The sequence below is a fragment of the Artemia franciscana genome, chromosome 9, assembly GCF_032884065.1.
Source record: "Artemia franciscana chromosome 9, ASM3288406v1, whole genome shotgun sequence".
Lineage (NCBI taxonomy): Eukaryota > Metazoa > Arthropoda > Branchiopoda > Anostraca > Artemiidae > Artemia > Artemia franciscana.
Genome location: NC_088871.1, coordinates 976,438 through 998,123, shown reverse-complemented (window position 1 = coordinate 998,123; position 21,686 = coordinate 976,438). Strand labels below are relative to the sequence as shown.

The 21,686-nt window shown below is 34.6% G+C and overlaps 1 protein-coding gene across 5 annotated transcripts in view; it reads left to right on the top strand.

Moving 5' to 3' along the window:
• LOC136030854 (EARP-interacting protein homolog) overlaps positions 1 to 21,686 on the top strand; it is a 171,302-nt gene that overhangs the window by 28,069 nt on the left and 121,547 nt on the right. For 4 of the 5 annotated variants that reach the window (XM_065709909.1, XM_065709907.1, XM_065709908.1 and 1 more), the window contains exons 4-6: positions 2,127 to 2,305; positions 8,341 to 8,466; positions 16,163 to 16,312. In XM_065709909.1, the coding sequence (XP_065565981.1) occupies positions 2,127 to 2,305; positions 8,341 to 8,466; positions 16,163 to 16,312 (455 nt within the window). Of the gene's footprint in view, positions 1 to 2,126; positions 2,306 to 8,340; positions 8,467 to 16,162; positions 16,313 to 17,624; positions 18,498 to 21,686 lie in introns of those variants that run through there. The other variant, XM_065709905.1, reaches the window with a different exon arrangement.

Genomic DNA, 21,686 nt, shown 5'->3' with positions numbered 1-21,686 from the left:
TTGCCAGGGGCCCGGTTGAACTGGTTGCTAGGGGCCCGCTGGAGTGTTGCTTGCTAGGGCCTGGCATCCTGAAGGTTCGCCTCTAGTGGGCCCTGAAGGTTTTTTTTTCTGATCCTTGCAGGGTTTTTAACATAACGACCGGAAGAAAACATGATTTGGTAGTCCCCTGAATCTTTTTCCTGATCCTCGCGGGGTTTTAGAACAATCAAAGAAAGAACACTTTCTATTATGTAACAAGCAAATGTAGAGAAACTCTATTACATAACAACCGTAGAAAGCACATGTGTAAGTAAACAATACAATATAAAACCGCGAAAAAGAGATAAAACCAGGACAATGGCGGGTGAAAAATTAAAAAATACGCAAATATTTCGATGAAGACCTCGTCTTGACCGTCCTCAGTGCAGAATAAAACGTATAGAATATATAAAAAATCCTTAAAAATAGACACAAAATTAAAACAAGATGACCCTTTCAGAGTAACGGTGAAAGGGTAACTCAGTCCTCGTTTTTTTCTGTTTTTCGTGATTCTAGGTTTGTCATGATTAGACAGTGTGATCTCAGGAATTATATGAGTAAACCAGCCAAATTATGTATCAACCAAAGTAAATAAACCGTATTATGTAACAAGCAAAGAAATCCTGAAGTAAATATTCCCTTTTACTTAACAAACACCTCCATCTTTTAGAAAACAAACCCTATTACGTAACAACCAAAGAAATCCTGAAGTAAACAATTCCCTATTACATAGCAATCAAAAGTAAACAAACCCTATTATGTAACAATCAAATAAATCTTAAAGTTAACAAACCCTAATACGTAACAACCACCGACATCGTTTATAAAACATCTACTATTACGTAAAAGACATCTGCATTTTTAGAATACATTCCCTATTACGTAACGTGCACTTGCATCTTGAACATCTGTGTCTTTAGGGGAATCGCCGTTAAACCTCTTCGTCATCTTAAATCATTAAAGGAAGAAAAGAATACTGACTATGGGTGTTTTTAAATCCAAAAAGCCCTCACTACTGCTATCAATCCCTACCCCCTTTTTTAATTCCTTAAATTCTTTTTCTAAAGTTTTATGGTTTCCCCGAAATTGCATATATTTTCTATGTCTTTTGCTAGCCTTTGGTGTTTTTTTTCCAAGATCATAACCCTAACCCCTCCCCAATGAAATATGCTCCTGAGTACGTGCCTGTATAGGAACGATAAGATTTTTCATGGGGTGAAGAATTTCTTTTTTAAAGCGTGCGTTCTTTAGTCAAATTTTCTCATATTTCTCCTATTTTCCAAACTTTTCTGGTCAAGAGGATGGGAACACGAGGATTGGAAAAAAAAAATCAGGCCTTTTTTCTAGAGTCAGAATTGTCACGAATCAGAAAATATTTCATGAGTGAAATGACGATTCTACCATCAACTTTTGTTTTTCAATTAAAAGAAGATTTTATTTTAAGTTTTGGTTTATTATTTATATGTACCCATTACTTGTTTTTTTCCCAGAACTTCGGTTGACATCAGCTAATATCCCTGTATTTTAATATTTAACTGCTTATTCATTGTGAATATTCCGAACATTATCTAAATTATCATAATGTTGGGCCTTTGCAAACTCTGTATTAAATGAAATTTCGTTTTATTTGGAAAAAATAAGTTTTATAAGATTTAGCTATATTTTAAGTTAAGTTCAGTTTTATTTAAGTTTGAATAGTAATCTCTATTCGAATTATCTTAAAAACACACATATATATTTTTATGGACTTTTAAACTTACATAATGCAAGAAAATTCAATGTTCCGCATGTTGTTATATTCATTTTTATTTAAGTTTGAATTTTTTTGGGATTATCGTAACATACACACATATATCATTTTATACAATTGTAAACTTATATAAAACAACAAAATTCAATGTTGTCCCTGTCGTTCAGAGTGGGGGGCGGCTGTCCTCTGGTGGCTCTTGTGATTGGCTTTTGTGAATTGTTTGTCGTTTTAATGTGTAATCTTGCTTCAAAACTATTCCTAATGACTAATTTAATCAGTTAATAGGAATCAAGTGTGCCAAACATTTATTATTTAATATTTAAAATGTTTATGACCTTGTATTTATTCTGGTTTGAAGATAAAAACCCAGCTGAACGTCGACTCTTCTCCAGACTGTCAGATCAACGTTTGTCGGTGGAATCCTCATCACCAGTGTTCCCAAGTCGCTACCGCCTTCCAGAGTTCAATTCAAAGTTGGGATATTCGTTCTATGAAAGAAATATGGCATATTGAAGATGCCCATAGGAAGAGTGTAAGGCAAGACTCGGTCATTCTTATCTTTTTTTCGAGTGCTATTTTTAATTCGTATTCAAATTCATATTCATTCATTTAAACTAATTAAAAAAAAAGTTTCTGAAAAGAAGTTTTTTTTAAAAAAAGTAAAGGTCATATTAAACTTAAGATCAGGAGAAATAGAAGCCTACAATAACTCTAACTCAAAGTGACCAGAAATTATTATTAAAGAATAATTGAAACCCAAAACGAACAGAAAATAAATAGACTATCATAGCACAAAAAAATACAACAGGCTCGAATGTAAATGAATAAATCTTAAAACGAGTAAAGTTTAAAATGAATATGGAAATCAAGCTCAAAACGAACAAAAGTATTTTGCTATTGAAGCATAAATGAAACCCAAAAAGAACGGAAATTAAATAAACAATCATAGCAAACAAACATACAATAGGTAATAATGTAAATGAATAGATAAATCTTAAAACTAGTGAAACTTGAGTTGAATATGCAAATTAAGCTTGAAACGAACTAAAACCACTACAAACAAGAGTTTAGGTTTTGCCTCCTTCTCTCACTGTAAAAATCTAAAACCTACTGTGTCATTGGCGCTTTCCTGAAAACTATATGTGTGTTGAATAGTCTTGGAAAATACAAATAAAATCAAAGTGAATGTTTGATATAATGCTATTAATAGTTGAAAGATCATCAGTTCAAGATTTTATTTCACCTTAATTTTATTTTCATTTTCGAGGCTGTAATAACGGGAAAAGAAAATATTTGTAATACAATTCGTTTTCAGTGAAGCACCAATGACGCAGTAGGTTTAGACTTTTACAGTGGGAGAAAGAGACAAAGGTGGTTAGTTGATTTCTGATCACTTTTGACTCTTAGGTAGGGCCCTAGAAATTCCGATTTACAAACGAATGAGCCCCCTCTGAAGTCTATATGACCGTCCCTTCCACAAAAACTTTATATACCCCTGAGTATAATTTGCGGTATTCGCCCCTAGGTTCTGGGGGCTTTGTTATCCCTGGAGTTTTTGTTATATGATCCTTGGTCCGTTTTGAATAAAATGGCTGTATAGAAAAATATTTTGGACGCATTCGGGAAAAATATGGTTGGGGGGGGGGGCTAGTTGTCATCAGGTCACTTTTGACTCTGAAAAGGGGAATTAGAACTTAAAATTTCTAATCATTTGAGTCCCCTCCGAGGTTTATAAGTCTACTTCTTCCGTAGAGTTTTATTTGCCCCCAGGGCATAAGTTACAACCCTTTCCTTGGGCTCTGGGGAGTTTTGTTGACTCTAAAATTTCTGATATATGATCTTTTGATTATTTCAAACAAACTGACAATCTCAAAAGTTTCATTAGATGCATTTGGAGAAACAAGGGTATGTGTGTTTGGGGGGGGGGGGTAGATACCCTTTGATCCTTTTTGACTCAGCAAATGGCAACTAGAACTTTCAATTTCCAATCAAATGAGCCACCTCTTAAGTTTATACGACCGACCATTACATGAAAACCTTATATGCCCCCGGGGCGGAGCTTAAAACACTTGCCCCCGGGCTTTTAGGGTTTGTGTAGACTCCAGAGTTTTGTTATCTAATGTTTGCACTATTTTTAACAAAATTGCTATTTCAAAATTGTTATCGGAGGGGCTTGGAGAAAAAGGGGCTTGAAGGAGGGGGTGCTAGTTGCCCTCTGATCTCTTTTAACTCTTAAAAAGGGAACAAGACCTTTCACATTAAACTTTCCAATCAAATGAGTCCTTTCTGAAGTTTATACGAGCATCCCTTCTATAAGAACCATATATGCCCCTAGAGCATAACTTACAGCGCCTACCCCCGGGCCCTGTTGGGTTGTGATGACACTGGAGTTTTTGCTATCTGATCTTTAGAAAAATGGCTATATCAAAATTTTTATCGGATATATTCGGGGGGAAAAGGGTGTGGGGGAGGGGGGCAGTTGCCCTTCAATCACTGTTGACTCTTAAAAAGGGCACTAGAGGTTCCAATTTCCAGTCATCCCCCTCTGCAGCTTATACGACAACTCCTTTCATATGAAGTGCCTCTGGGAAAAAAATAATGAAACATTGCAGACGTATGGTCTTCACTATAGGCAACGCTATAGCGTTGCCTCTGATAGCTATTGTAGCGCTTAAAATGAAGGCTAAAACACACCACTTTTACAATCACAATGTAATTTCTTGGAACACACTGCTTTTCCATTTACAAAAATTAAGAGAGAGAAGAAATGGGTTCCCTTTAAAAAAAGCTGTGAAACAAAACAAAAGATGAAAAAATGATTAATGATTTGATTATGATTAGTCAGACAGTTACCTTATTCGCAGTTCTAGAATTGTTGAAAATGTGAGTTGTATTTACTTGTTTGTTTTTTTTTTCTTTTTTTCTCTTTTGTGTTAGTTGTCGTTTTCTTTAGGTGATGTTACTATTTTTTTAATTTCTTTTTCATTAAATTTATTTCGTTGAAAAAGGCTCCCGGACGCGGAGTCGAAATATTCAGGTTGTTAAAAAAAATATTTTAGGTTTTGCTATTGTTTTTGTAAATTTTGTTTTGTTCCACTGCTTTATTGAAAGTAAACCCGTTTTTTCTCTCTTAATTTTTTGCGAGTCACAAAGAAAGCGCAAAAAAGGGTTATTATTGTGCATTAACAAAATAGGGCCTAAAGGTTTTTGAAAATCTGTTCGCTCGGTACTTGGCGGACTAAAGCTTCTTTCGATGCGTGGTAAGTCCGCTGATGGGTGTGGATGTTGGGAGAATAGATCGGTGTTTTCCTTTGTTAATATCTTCCGAATTTTGTTATTAGGTCGCGTCTTCAATTGAACAAAGTGGAGGATTTCAAGAACTAAAGAACGTGTTTGCCGTTGCCGTAGCGGGATCCCAGTATTATTTTAGTATCTAGTTTTGAACATCTATTTTCACTGACAAATAAGCAGTTTTGTGAGTTTGGAGATCCCACACAGGGCACTAGACATCTTAAAGTCCGAACTGGCTGTGGTGATCTCTGCCTCTGTCTCTGTCCGAAAGCCATACTGTCCTTTCAGAGACCCTTCCTGTTTACCTTCCCCAGATTTCTTCAGGTACCCAGTTAGAGCTGGGTCGAATCTTGCTGAGCTTAGAGAGTCACGCCACTGACCCCCATACCAAACCAAATAATGGCAACACCAAGGATCGAAACCTCGCCGTTCTGGGAAAGGATTCCAAATCCAGCGCGCCATCTACCGATCATCCACTCGTGAATGCTCGAGGATAAGCCTGATAAAGGTTGTATGTGCTACTCAAACAGTTTGTGGTAACCGAACTCTAAGTAAGGAGCGACTCGGCTCAATAGTGACCGAAACTCTAAAAAACGGAATTTTGATATCAATACATATGTCAAAAGAATCGGGGTTTTATACTGGTTTCAAATATGTATGTTTCAATGATTTTAGTCTTACCCATCAAAGGTTAAGAGGTTGAAAAAAAATTTTCTCGTTTTTGAAAAAGGGGGTTCCGCCCCCTTAAAAGTAATAGAATCCTAATGAAAATCACGGTTTCAGATTCAGCGTGTTAGAAAATCCTATGTAGAAGTTTCAAGCGCCTATCTGAAAAAAGTGAAATTTTGAATTTTCTGCTAGAAGAAAGATCACGGATGCATGTTTATTTGTTGTTTTTTTCCAGGGGTGAGTGTATCGAACCGATGGTCCTAGAATATCTTGAGAGGGCTCATTCGAACGGAAATAAAAAGTTCTAGTGCCCTTTTTAAGTGACAAAAAAATAGGTGGGCAACTAGGCCCCCTCCCGCGCCTTTTTTCTCAAAATCGCCGATCAAAATTTTGAGATAGCCATTTTGTTCAGCATAGTGGAAGGTCGAATAACTATGCTTTTGGGGGTATCATAACCCTCGTAAAGCCCAGGGGAATAGGTCTTTAAGTTGCAATATTTGCCTATTTATTAAGTATAGTATTTGTTATTGGGAAGTATGCATACATTTTTCGGGGGGGGGGATTTTCTGCTGGTTGGATTTTTCTTGGTGATATTTTCCATGAGGAGGGAAGTTTCCAGGGGGTGAATATTTCATGGGAAGTTTTACATTGAGGGAGTTTGTCAGAATTACTATACGAAATTCTTCTTTTGCCTTGCTTCTCCTTTCCGTCTCAATTTTACGCAGAGATGTTAAGGCTAATTGGCTTGGGTAAATTTTCACGGGGATTGAATTGCCTAGGAATAAATCCTTGGGGAGGAGGGATTTGCACGTGAAGGAGTTGAAAGATTTCCTGACATTATTTAAAAAACGATCAGAAATTAAATAAATAAACCGTTTAAAAAAAAGCAGTTAAAAAAAAAATTTTAACTGAAAGTAAGGAGCAACATCAAAACTTAAAACGAGAAAAAAATTATTGCGTATATGTGGGGGTATATTATGTATCAATCTTTTTAGAAGGGCTCCTGAAACACTATGTTCGCTTAATTAGAACAATAAGAAGCTGTTTAAAGTATTAAAAACCTTTAGCGTAAAAAGTGAGGAGTTGTGGAGGAGTAACCCCCTCACATACATAATAATTTCTGTTCTTTTTAAGTTTTAATGTTGCTCCTTACTTTCATTTGAAAAAAAATGTTTTTTTTTTTTATTTAATAGGAGTTGAAAATGTATGAAGTCTATTCTGCGCATACTTGTTAAATCATATATAGACTAGTGGCCTTTACGTGCAGTATTGTCGACATGTAGCTTAAATGAGAAATCAATCTAAATATTTAGCCTAGCATTGCTACAGAGGAGACAGTTGGAAATGGCGTATCTGTGATCATTTATCCTGATTAAGTGGATTGAATTGTAGAACTTCCGGTTTGTAATCGTTCACTTGTAGGTTATTTGATTTACACTGCTTGATGAGGTCCATGAAGCCTGTTGCTTTTTTACCACATTTTCAACTATGTCCTTGAGAAGTGTAAGCAAGTCGTCGGTTTTTAGATGAGTAATTGATCTAATCATCAGAAAAGTTAAAAATCATCTTTTATACTAAAAAAATAGCGTTTTGTGTGGAAACTAGTTATCGTGTGGTGTTTCAGAGGCTACGATCCTCAAAGAGGAGTGTTGGACAATTTCAAATCAAAAAGGGTGGCAATCTGCCAAAAAACTTCAACTTTTCTGTACAAAACGAATGATTACTAATTAGTTTATTTATTTTAACCAAATCTAAATAAAAATAGCGAATAAATGCTTAGAAGTATGAATAAGCATCAATCAATAACTTTTGAGACAAACAAAAGAATTATTGAGAAGTAATATTGACAGAAACTTAAACGAAATATTTAGATAATTAACTAGAAATAAAACAGACTCAAAGAAAATGTTATTATAAGTGTTTCATTGAGTGACTGGGTTTATTTTCGTCTTTTTGTATGGAAGGGGTTTTCACCCTAAAAAGGTGGAGAAGCGGTGCCCTAAGGTAACACATATGTGTCAAAGATTTTCGCATTTTGTTTTTTGTGTTCATGCATTTGTCACACAAATGCATTATAGAAGGTCGAACATCACACAAATGTTTTGGAAAAGGATATCTGATTTTTCTTCTTTTTTTATATTGACCGACAAATACAAAAGGAAATGATAGGATTATAAAACCAACGTGAATGGATTTTGCTGCCATATGTAAGAGTTATTTTATTTTGTTATCACAAGTGCGTCAAGGATTCTGCTGCATATGCAAATTTTCCATGCTAGGTGTGACAAAACCTTTTTTTTTCTTTTTTTTTGACCGAGGACTACAAAGGGAAAAGATTGGATTATAAAACCAAGGTGGTTTAATTTTACTGCCATATGTAAGAGTTACTTTGTTTTATTATCACAAGTGCGCCAAGGATTCTGCTGCATAAGTAACTTTTCCATGCTAAATGTGACAAAACTTTTTTTTTTTTTTTTTTTTGACCGTAGAATACAAAGGGAAAAGATAGGATAGTGAAACCAAGGTGGCTAAGTTTTAGTATATAAATGATTACATAATATGAAATGATTCCGTTTGTAAAACTTTGCAATAAATATTTTTACTACTTTTAGGGCACTGGACTTCAATCCAAATAAACAATATTGCTTGGCAAGTGGTGGCAACGATGGAAACATAAAATATTGGGATACAAGGAATGTTAGGAAGCCTGTGCTCGTTCAGGCAGCCCATTCACATTGGTAAAGTTGGTTTCTATTTACTATCCTCTTTTCTTGCATCTTCTTTCTTGACTCGATTTTTCTTTAATATATAAATACCTCATTATTAAGTAAAAAGGCTCTATTTAAAGAAGATAAAAAAGGTGGTTCTTTAAGAATGTTAAAGATTATTTGCTCGTCCTGGTATCAAACTTGTATTTATAAAATCGGTCTTTTAAGATCTTTTTTTTCTTTAATTATCTGATTTAATCTTTTTTTTAATATTCCATCACCTTCGTGTTTCTTATATTTTTTCCCATTGTTGGACATGCTTGTATTTGTACTCTCCCTTGTTAGGAAAGCTTTTTTAAATATATAATTTATAATATTATATTGTAATTGATAATATAATTTGTAATATTATATTATACAATATTTAAAGAATATAAAAAAAAGGTTGTTCTTAAGGAATATTAAAGATTATTTAATCTTTAATTCGTCCTGGTATCCAACTTGTATTTATAAAATCGGCCTTGTAAGCTCTTTTCCTTCATTTTTTTGTCCTCTTTTCTTTGATTATTTGATTTAATCTATTCTTCTAAATACTCCATCACCTTGGTTGTTCTTTTATTACCTATTGTTGGACATGCTTGTATCTGCACTCTCCCTTACTAAGCAAGCTTTTTCCGAATTTGTATTAGAATTCTATTTCATTGTATCTAATACTTAAGTTAATTCACTTGATTAATTGGGTAACCAGATTAAATTAACCAAAATCAAAATTTTGGAAACTACAGCGATGACAGTAGTCAAATATGGCTGTGAAGCAGGGGCGATCCGAAAAGTAGATAAGGGTTTGCTAGTTTTCCAGAGAAATTACCTACGGATTGTTCTGGGTACCCGGCCTACTGACCGTATTTTAAACAGTAGGCTGTACGGAAAGTGTGGCTCGATCCCGCTTTCTAGGGCTATAATGAGAGAAAGGTTGAGATGGCTAAGGCACTTTTTGCGGATGAAGGATGACAGATTGCCTAAGATTTTACTTTTTGGCGAACCGTCTAGGACTAAGCGGACAACAGTTCGTCCGCGGTTAGGGTGGGAGGATATCGTAAGGAAGTTTTAAAGGAAACAAGAACTTTCTGGGAGGGTGTAAAGAGGGAAGCTTTGAATAAATTGGGATGGAGGAGGAGCGTACGTAGGTACGTTGGCCTCAGGCGGGCTGCTGCAGTAAGCTGTTAGCAGTTAGTAGTGGATTTTAACTTAATTTTAATTAACTTAAAAAGTTAGATTTGAAAAATAAGATTGGATTGAAAGTTTATATCCTTCCTTAATCGGGGGAATTGTATGTTAGAGTGTCGATTTGCTAGTTCTGCCATTTCCGAAGTCGGGTCGATTTGCACGAAGGATCTTGTGTCGTTCCAACTTCTTCTAAGTTATAGAGTTCAAGGCTGTACCCAGGGGAGATTAGGGGTTTCGAACCCCCCCCCCCCCCCCCGAAATATTCGTCCAGCTCGTAAAAACGTAACAAAAACGAATATATAAAAAAAATGATGCATTTTTCAAAGTTATTTTTTTATGTAGTCCCCCCTTCTTCCAAGAAATCCTTTTGCAATCTCTCCCCCCTAAATAATCTTGGATAAGACCCTACTAGAGTTAGTGCATTTTTTAAGAACACGAGTAAGGAAGGACCCACAGTCCACAGTAACCGACAGTTTTAAAATGTGTTCTGAAAAAAAGCTGTCTAGTGAAAGATTGTAATTTAAATCTCATTAAAGTTTATCATAACAGTATTCGCTAAAAAAAAAAAACGGGAATTTTGAGAAAGAGCTTGAAACCTACTGAAAATGGCGACCAGTTGAAATGAAAACCATTATCATCAGAGTCGACGACCTTGCCCAAAGGTAACGTCACTAATGTATTTCCTTTTTTTGGTGCTAGTCACTAGCCAACTAGTCATTAGCCACTAGCCAACTAGTCATTAGCCACTAGTCAACTAGTCATTAGCCACTAAACATACTAGTCAAATTTGAAACAGGAAAAGAATCCCTGAGGTCATTTCTATCCTCATCTTTAAAAAAACTTAAAATACTGAAAATCAGTATTCTTCTGGTTTTCAAACAATCTAGAATTATGCCTTGTCTCATGTAAGCAGTAATGCAAGAAGTTAATACAGTAGAAATAAAATACGAAAAGTAATTTATATAAACTATATTTCAAGCCTTTTGGGCTACCTACTTCTCTCCATTAATGCTTTGAAATTCCTAAGCGAAGACTAGGTTATGAATATATATCACTTTATCCTCTTCATCTATTTCACCAAATGGTCCTTCGCCCAATGGTCCTAGAATTTCGTGAGGGGGCTCATTCGAATGGAAACTAAAAGTTCTAGTGCCTTCTTTAAATGACCAAAAAGATTGGATGGCAACTAGGCCCCCTCCCCCGGGCTTTTTTCCCAAAATCGTCTGATCAAACTTTGTGGCAGTAAAATCACATTTTCATCTGTACTGTCATGTTAAACCATAATACAAAATGTAACAAAAACTAATTAATCAAATTTGACATTTAGTTTTGACATTTTGGCTTTTCGTCCATAAACTTAAACATTAAAAGTTGGTTGAATTCCAAATGTAACTACACCTACAAATGAAACGTACGCTTTCTTAAGCTGTTTTGTGGCATGCGTTTTGACTATTTCTTTGCTTATTTTCACCCATGATTTTTCTTTAACCTTGCACTCTCTATTACCAAATATTGAGGCTTTCATTAAATATAAAATTCTCGATTTTTTCCTTTTTTTAAAATTTTGCACTATATAAATTTAAGACGTAAAAACGTTATCCCCTCCCTCAGAAAATTGTCCCTATATGTAAAATTGAGTAGCCAAAGGAAAAGTAAAACAAACAACAAGAATGAAAAGAAGAGGGGATTTTTTAATATTCTACCTGTATTCCAAAATGCAGGTAGAATATATGGTTTAGAATATCCTATAAGATTTAATTTTATATTTTATTCTTTTAATTCTTCTTTTCGTGTTCTTGGCGCTTAGGAGTTGATTAATCTTAGCAGGCTAAAATAATAGTCAAAGAAATTAATTTGCGTGTTTGTTTGAAATGCCAGGAGACCGAGCTTCGCCTGGCAAAAGAAATAGACAGTTTTTTTAAACTTTGATTTTATTTTATTTGGCAAGCCGTTTTGCATATTTATACCGACAAGTTATTTTATAGTATCGACAATCAAATTAAATTTTAATGTGCTTTTTAAAATGTAGAGCATAGATAATCATCTTCAGCAAAATTTGTTACAGCTATTCGTTACAAATATTTGTGACGTCATTCCTACAAAAAAATGTTGACAAAATTTGACTATGAAAAAAAAATCGACTTCTACAATAAGCTTCTCTGATACGCTGAATCTGATGGTGTGATTTTCGTTAAGATTGTATGACTTTAGGGGGTGCTTTCCCCTATTTTCTAAAATGAGGCAAATTTTCTCAGGCTTGTAACTTTTGATGGGTATAACTGATCTTGATGAAACTTATATATTTAAAATCAGCATTAAAATGGGACTCTTTTTATGTAACTATTTGGATCAAAATTTCATTTTTTAGAGTTTCGGCTACTATTGAGCCGGGTCGCTCATTACTACAGTTCGTAACCACGAACTGTTTGAAATTGTTTAGAAGATAATGTCATGGCGACTCTCGATTGCGGCAATGGTGTTATTTTCCAGTCGTCACCAATAGTCACTTATTTGGGATTACCTTATGCTGCTTCGAAAAGAGATTTTAAACCAGTCCTGGTTTAGCATGTTCAAATGAAACGACGCAAGGCATTTGGTCTTTTAATTCGTTTTCGGGGTCTTTACCGTCTGGACGTCCTTGGTCATATGTATAGCGCTGTTGCTCTATCTCACGTATCGTTTCCGTCCCTCCTTTTCCGCAATTTCAGACCTTATTTATTCTTATTTTAAATTTTGCAAATTTTTACTTGTTTTCCCCCTTTCTTTTAGTAACACTGAGATTGTTTTAAAGCTTAAAGTGAAGGATCCTGTAGTCTGTAAAGAAAAAATATATAATATTTGAAGACAAGGCGAAAACTATCCTTTTAGGCCACAATTTATTTCCGTTTTTTAGTAACAGTTCTGGCTCTTGATGATTTATAGGCTAAACTATTTAGCAAGTGTTTTTGTATCCTTTTTTTTCTCTTTTTAAGTGTTTGATCAATATTTGATAACTTTTTATTGTAAGCGTTATCATTTGGCTTTTCTTTATATTATATTGTAGCCTACTCCTCAGTTTTTAAGGGAAATAAAGAAACCAAAAATAAAATAAATAAATAAATAAAGGAAAAAGAATGATAAGAAACGCGTATAAATATAACATCATTCATATGATTTTTTTTACAAAATTAAGGAACTAAACAAATTTTTCCAAATCTTGACATATCTAGATCGGTTTTTACACTGAAAATTAACATAAGAAAATAGGAATATTAATAATGCGAGTGTTTTTCACTCAACCTGATTATACCAACTGTCAACCATCAGATTGAAAGTTGGCACACTCAGAGATAGGGTAAAAAAGCAGTATGCAATTGAGCAAATTATGTAAAACTCAAACCCTCATAGCTTGTTTCCAAATAGGAATTGAAAAAATGTATATCTTAGTTAATAATTTAAATTATCAGTTTATTGACTTGCTTAAAAGCACTTTTTTTGGAAATACCAATCATCCTATTTTGATGTATTTCATTTCTGTATTTCCCTTCCTTTCAGTATTTCATTCTTAATACTGACTGAAAGCTGATTGTCTTCTGATTCTAAATATATAAATTTTATTGTTTGATATATATTCTATAAATCACAAACATTAAACATAATTTTTTCTTTTCAATTGCTTGTCCGACACAGAGGTCACATTTCAAATTTTATATGAGAAACTATTGGTGAAATATTCATCAAGAAGGTGGATAGAAGGCGGGGATCGTGTTACTACACACAGATTGTGTTATGCTGTAGTAAAATAAGTCAGTCTAAAAACCCATCTCTATTTTTCTCGAATGCCAAAGGTCTTCTGGTCTTTCCCAAGTAAAGATCTTTTACCCTTATCTACCCTGAACAGATATAATGAACGTTTAGGTCGGCGGTCTGTACCCGTCAGCTAGTTTCAGCCAGCAGACGATTTCTAAAAAATATTTAAGGGGGCCGAGGGGAGGGCGAATTTTCTTGAAGTCGTGACTTAGCTAGATCGTTTTTTTTTCAGTCTGGAAAATGATACTATGCCAATCTGTAGAAAAAAAATATCGCGCACGTTTTGAGAAAAAATATACATACATATATATGAATATATATGATTATTTATCGTTAATAATATGGATATGGATGTGTAAGTTTCCATTTAGCCTGTTCTAATAATCATATGTCATTATCCCTTTCCTTGGTACTTTAAGTGTTATGCATGGCCTTTAACATCAAATATTTACGTGAAGTAGCGTAGTCTTTGCACCTTCAAATCGACGTAACCCAAGATTATATCTCAACTTAAGAAAATTTAAATATGGACTTGTAGTTACGTCTTAAAGTCTCCCAACGAAAAAAAAAATAAGTATTTTCAAATAAAATAAGGACTTTATAAAGCAAAGCCGTATCCTGGGTAGGGGTTAGGTGGTTTGAACCCCCCAAACAACGAAAAGTTTTTTGTAACCCCCCACCTCGAAAAAAAATCCTGGATACGGTTTTGGTATAAAGAACCGAGAAACAAAAAACATGTCGAAGAATATTCAAAGGATTTATCGTTAGTATGATAATAATAGACTTATTGGTTGTTTTTTTTTTTTAACTGATATAGGAAAGATCTGATAATTTAAAATTACTCCTATTTTCTCCAAATTTCACACTTTAATTTGTACATGATTATGTGTATTCAAAAAGTATTGTTTGTTCATTATCACCTTTGTAACGTTATGCCCTGTGAAGACAGGAAAGCTTGATGCCCCGTGAAGACGTTATGTCCTGTGAAGACAGGGAAAGCTTGCGTACTAGTTTGAAATGGTGTCCTTAACTTAAGGCACTTAGCGTAACTTTTTAAATGTCAATGTGAAAGTTATCTGTGTCGGTTTATTTTTTGATGTCATGCTATAATTTATAAGAGGTTGTAATTTATTATTTCATTTTATACTAATAATACTGATTTATACTGAGACAACTGATGCTAAATTATGCTCTTTGACATCTTTCACATGTAGCAAACATTTGCTAAGAGGTTTTCACACTGCTTTAAGTATAAACTTTCACGCTTAAACAAGTCGTTTCACTATAGGCTGACGTAAAAATCCTTAAAACCGTCTATATCATTGTATAGGTCTTCACTATAAAGGGTTTGGAGGGAGTAATACTGAGGCTTACGCACCATTTCTAATGTGAAATAAACTATACGAAATGCGACTTACACGATTATCTCCTTACAACCTACAGAAAATCATCCATGAAATGGTATTACTTAATTGCCACTTCACGCTCGGAGCTAGGCTGAGGATGGGTCCCACCGTTACAACCGAGTGGATATCTCCTACTTATACTCAAAAATATTCAGGATATCTTATCTCATAAGATACCCTTATCAAAGTAGGAGATTAAGTCTCCTAACCAAATAGTCGTTGAGTAACTTCCAAAAATTTTAATCTAGTCTACGAAGAATATATAAATGTAGTAAACTACAAGAAACTCACTTTTATCTCGAACATACAAAAATTAAGTGAACTAGAAACTGGGCATAAATGAAAACAATGGCAATTTTAAGTGGGTTGTGTCCCTTTTTACATTGTGACCAATCCTGACCATTCTGTCCTAGGCCATAACTGCGCAATTCCCGACAATCAATGAATTGCTAATGAATGGCAAGAAGACCGGGCAATCCCGCCTAACTAGGTGCCTGGGCTTGCGGATGAGTCACTTTCTAACTGACTTTTTATGTCGATATTAACTGGATTGTTCTCTCAAGAGGCAAAAAGATCCACGCGGACAAGAGGGAAAAGAAAGGAAAGGGAGAAAGGAGAAACGAAAAGGGAAAAGGAACTTATACAAGAACAAAAGAACATTTATCTTATTTGGGCATGGGGTCCAAGAAGAAAAGTGAATTTTACAGGGAGGGGGGGGTGTAAATCATCTTCAGAAATAAGAATAAGAGCATTTTTAAAATATTTACTTTATAGATTTTTACTTTCAAAAAGCAGAGCGAAAAGCATAACCTACTGCAAAAAAAGCATCATACTACTGCACTGCGGTTTAATTGGTAATGTGATATGCCAGATCAGTACTACGGTCTTGTGTCAAATAAATAATAGTAACTATTTGCCTTGATTCTACATGAAATGTTAGATAACAGAATTTGAAAAAAAAAAAACTTCAGTTTCATATGTCTTGTTGTTTGACTTAAAAAGGAAACAAATTAGATGCAAAACAGAGAGAAAAATGCTTCTTATTGAATTGACTTATACTATTGCAGTAATAAATAACTCTTCCTGGGTCGTTTGTGGCACAGAGGACATCCATTAATGTCTCGTGGGAATTTAAATAACCGACGGGTCCCCTTCCCCGATGGCCTTGCGACGCTCGAAATCAAACCGCAGTTTTTAATTTGCCAAGCAAAGATCAATGCACTGCGCTATTACGCGATAATGAGTTTACTTGTGAGAATAATTTATTGCTCAAAAGTGAAAAGGCTTAAAAATTTATTTTCCAGGATTTGGGATATTGCATACAATTGCTACCATGATCAATTAATGTTGAGCTCAGGAAGTGATTCTAAAGTTGTTTTGAGTTCATCGCTGTCTGTTTCATCAGAAATGAAAAATCCTAGTGATAGCGAAGGCGAGACAGATCAAACAGAAAGGTAAGCATACTCACTAACCGACAAATACGCACCGAAAATACAACGATTTAAGGGAAAGATTGTCCGTCTTTATGTTCCTTACGCTTATGTTATCTATCCAAGTTCCATTTATTTCCATAAAATAACAAAAGCAAAAATAATATCCCAAAGGGCTCAATGGCCCGTTATTTGGGAAACGACATAGTATAAATAAAAATGATAAAACTTGGCATAAACATACTAAACAACATCTAAATATAGACCGATAAGGAAAAAAAACCACTCACCGGCAGTCCCCACGAAACAGCGATCCTCACATCACCCGACATTAAAATACAATTTAAAATTATCTGCGTCATCGAGGATCCAAAGCCAACAAAACAACAACCCCCCCCCCCCCAAAAAAAAAAACGCGAAACTTTTCATCTTTATCTTAAAGGAGCTAAGTGTTCGTAACTGCCGGATCTCAGCGGGAACCAAGTTCCAAGTACGCCCCACAGTCACGGCCAGACCGAAGTCTGAACGAACCGAGGGAGTAGCTGGAATCATCACATCCTCCCAGTTTCCCAGTTATGATTTATTCTAATGAACACTTTTTTATTTAAAGCTTTTAGAATTTGAGCATCCGTCTTTTGTTTAGAGATAAAAAGATATTATACTGTCCGTCAGTCATCTAGGCCAAACGAAGAGCAGAACGTCTCCAAAGGAGGTAAGGGAGGCTTTGAATAGATTGAGATGGATGAGGAGCGTGCATAGCTGTTTTGGCTTGGTACTGCAGGGAGTTGTTAGTAGTTGTAGAAACCACCTTTTGACTGATAAGTTGGTATTTCTGACTGCGGCTTTAGGAGAAAAAAAATGATGATATTCCTGGTGCATGGTTTTACTTATTGTCCTCTATTCCTGGATGAACTGGTAAAAGTACAGGATCATATGATTATCATGTCGCATAATAATAGGGTAATTTTTTTTATAAGTTTTGTGTCTAAAAATTTGTTCATGAGCTAGGGCATTTTGAGGGCCTGACCACTTCATTGTTTTATTACACATAAATAAAATCAGATTATGACTGCGCGAAGACGAGCTATGACCTAATTTGGTACAAAAACAAAGTGGAGGAACAAAGTGAGCCTTTTACCCATCTGGCCCTTTTTTTTCAGCATATTGGTAGTAAGATTGACCTTTTGAACCTTCTTTTTAATAGAATCACGCAAAAATTTTGAATCTGTATTACTGTCGTGTAAAGGTGGGCCGCTGACCCCTCCAATATTTCACTTGCTTGTTATTATTTCTTGTAGCTGCTACTTTTTTATTCTTAGCTGCGTTTTCTTTCCAGCAAAGAAATACGTCAAGATGATGTAATTCAAATATACGAGGAGCATGAAGATAGCGTTTATTCAATTGCATGGTCCAACGCCGATCCTTGGATTTTCGCTTCTGTTAGTTATGACGGTAGAGTTGTGTTAGGACATGTACCAAGGTCAATTAAATATGAAATTCTTCTATAAAAATTTCATTCCATTTATTACATTTAGATTCTTCAAAAATTGTCCTTTTAGGGTAACAATTGCTTTCCGGACACATGTTCGTTAATATTTTAATATTAAAATATTAGTAATTTGAGTAATTATGAAATAAGTAATTATGAAATAATAAATGAGTAATTAGTAGCTTTTCAGTAATTGAGCTTTGAAAACTTGAATTAAGCATTAATTCAATTAAGCAATTAATTAAATTGCTTAATTGAATAAATTAAATTAAATTTAAGCAATTGAATTAAGCAATTAATTCATTAAGCATTGAAATAGCGAATGAAGGTAAAAACCCTTGGAAAAAAATAAGAAGACCAGCAAGAAGATATTAGAAAATTTACCGAAAGAGGAAAAACAAGAAATAATCCTATTCATATTCCGTTAAAACCAAAAACCCTTATAGTACTTGCCTTTCCTCCAGGGAATAACTGAACTGAAGTTTTAAAACAGTAAAAAGTAAATAAAATGTAAAAATAAAGAGTAAAGATATTAATTGAGTAAAACTTTAGAAATCACCTCAAATATCAACTTTTGAAATGCCTACAAGTCTCATTCATACAGTTCAACTGCGTGAGTATATTGAAGAAAGTAGAGTCCGAAAAGCTATCATTAACCCTATATTAATTTTTTTGTAACAACTAAATGTTAGGAGTCATTAAAAATTGTTCTTTTATTAATCTGCATTTAACTATTTATTTATAGAAGACTAGTTAACGAAGTAAAATTCGTTCAAAACTTAGACAAGAAGATTTTTTGAACAAGAAGAATCGTTATACTCTGCAAATCCATTAATAACTGTACAACTGGTTCAATATTAAAATGAAGTACCAAAAGTTGTAATTGATGGAATGCAGACAAAGTTTTTCTTACTAAAAAAACTACCCATTAAAAAATCTATTAGAAATTATGAAAAGACCCATTAACAAAATTAATTGAGTTGCAATGCACGAATTCAGTCCGAGTAAGCTTAAATATAGACTTGTGCAACTTTTCAGCTTATGCGTTTGTATACATTTTCGTGTTTAATTTCGTTCGGAAATTTCTAAATAGCATGAAAATATTTTATCTCAATTGTAACTGCCTAGAAATGTCATCCAAAAATGCTTGGTTAGGCTTTTACTTGAGTTTGGACACAAGCTGTGGGGGGAGCACCTTTCCTTGGCGCAAGGACAGAGAAGACGAGAGAATTTCACTTGGTCATGTCGTGGGTTAGCAAAGTGACTGTTTCCAGCCACCCTGGGTCCTAATAGCAGCCTTATAAATATAATGATGGTTTATTATTTATATATTGCTCTTTGTTCAACTGCATGTGGGTCTTTAGGTTCAACCAACCGAATATTTTTTTAATGTTCCCACTATTTTCGTTAAATATACACTCTACTTTCTATTGGTTACGCTTATATAGGCTACAGGCGCGCAAAAATTTTTTGAGGGGAGGGCACAACTAAAAAAAAAAATACAAAATCAAAGGCAATTCGTATTGAACATATAAGGAATAATTTCTTGGGACGGGCACGGGCCTTGAGAAAAATTTTTGCATAATTCGGTATACCATTACCACTAATAACCCACTAAAGCATCAAGCCGTCAGAAGCCAATACAGCTGTGTACGCTCCTCCTATACCTACCGTAATGAAGTGAATTGAACGCGTTAAAAAATTTAGCGTTTCCGAAGAGAAGCAATTTTACAGACTATCTAATAAAAGTAAACAAGCTGCACGATATGTTGGACACAAAAATTGTCGGATTTCTGGATTTAAGTTTGTAAAAATGAGTGGTAAAAGGGTCCAAGAAAATTGAGAAAATAGTGATGGCGGAAAATAGAGATGGCTGGAAGATCCATCCGTTGCCGGAAGTGGATGCCTGGAAGATAGTGTGATGGCTGGTTTACTGCATTTCTAAAAACAAATTTAACTTGCCCAGTTCGTGCAACTCAAGCTACAAGTATTGCATGTGTAACGGCTGATTTAAACAAGAAAATTTAAAGCCCATGATGCGTTCAATGCTGATGAAACTGGCCTTTATAGCTGTTCATAAGTGGCCTTGATGATGAAACTGGCCTTTATAGCTGTTCATAAGTGGCCTTGATGATGAAACTGGCCTTTATAGCTGTTCAAAAGTGGCCTTGATGATGAAACTGGCCTTTATAGCTGTTCAAAAATCAAAGAAGGTGATATCTGCAAAAGGAGATGAGCAAGTAAGGCAAGTGATATCCACAGAAAGAGATAAGCTTAAGAGCCTATTGTTCTGTTTGTCACTGAGATGTAATTCTATCCCTTTTAGTATTTCCATGGGTTCACTTTAAAGATGGTAATGTCTCTAGGGCCCCTGTCGGCTAAAAAGGTGTTGCTCACCCAATGGATAAATGACTGAATGAAAAAAAAAACCTGTTTTGAATGACAATAAAAACCTGAGTAGAATATTTCATCCGCTTTTAAAAACGCGCTTGATCTTATGCTTCTACAAAGATCCTGCAAATTAGGGAAACCACGCGTTGTGCCAGCCCTCAACGATTTGACTATGCTGAGGCAAATGAAATTGTGTTTCTAACTATCCCACCTACATAAGCCTCGTGCCCTTCATAGATCTGTCTATGGACTACTTAAAGCCCAATACGACATAGCTGTGGATGCTTGAAATTCTTGGCCAGCTTATTGCACAATTACTTGGAAGTGCCTTTTCATGAATCTTACTCGAAAAAAAAACTACAAAATTCATTCTGGTTTTAAATCCTTCATAAATTTATCCTTAAAATTTTCGTTAAGGACGAGTTGTTGATCTCATATCATCCAAAACAGGCTTCTCTAAGTTATAATTCCTCTAGCTTAATGATTTCATAGAACCATGCGCATGTTCATGCAGATGAATCAGAAATATCGGCATGTTCATATATCCTACTAGAATCCATGTATCCACAATCTAAAGCCAGTGCAAGGAAAAATAACACAAACTAGATTAAAAACAAAAGTAACAGTACTACTACTGATACATCTGTGAAAGATGAATCAATGAAAGTTCTTAGAGAGAGAGCAAACACAAAGGAAATGAAATTGTTTGGAATGTTATTCATTTAGCTTCCAAATTATTGCCTATTCTAGGTAATATGGACACCAGTGTTGCCAAAGTGTCTGCAACAACCCTTTATTGTACTCACTATGGATACTTCAAAACTTCAGATGGCTTGAATAGATTGTCTATACTAGAAAACTGGCAAGAAATATGAGCTCGTCACTACTTATTTAAATGAAGCCAGCATAATAAAATTTATGCTGATATGATAAGCACGAAAGGATCAGCACCAGTAAAAAAAAGATCATTAACCACTTGTTGAGAGAAGGTCACTAACCCTGCTCAGTGTATTTCCAAGAGATAGCGAACATACGAAAGAGTGTATTTTAAATAAAGTCGTACGTTAAAAAATAATTAGGCTTCATTAGGGACCAACCCTTAGAACAATTATGTTATCAATTGCACCGAAAAGAGAGGAATTGCAAATGCTTTAGCCTAAAGAACCAGCAGTCTTTGAATGCCCTAATCAGACATGTATGTAGAAATCTATTTCAGAGGGAGCAAGAAATTTAAAGGGTGGAGCAGGGATAAGAAAAGCTTCCTCAAAGTAAGCAAATTACAGGGGAGCCAATTCCCGAAAGTGTTGATGGGTAAGTGCTTTCATTTCATTCTGGTTTTTTATGAAAATGTTCAGAAGGGTGATTTTCAAGGTCTGGAGGGGGACGATTCTGTTTGGGTTTTTTTTAAATACTTTTCCATGATAATTCCAAAGACATTTTTTTTTTAATCTAGAGAAGGGACAATAAAAAAAATAGTTTTATTTGAATATTTCATAAAAGATGTAACTTTTAACCACC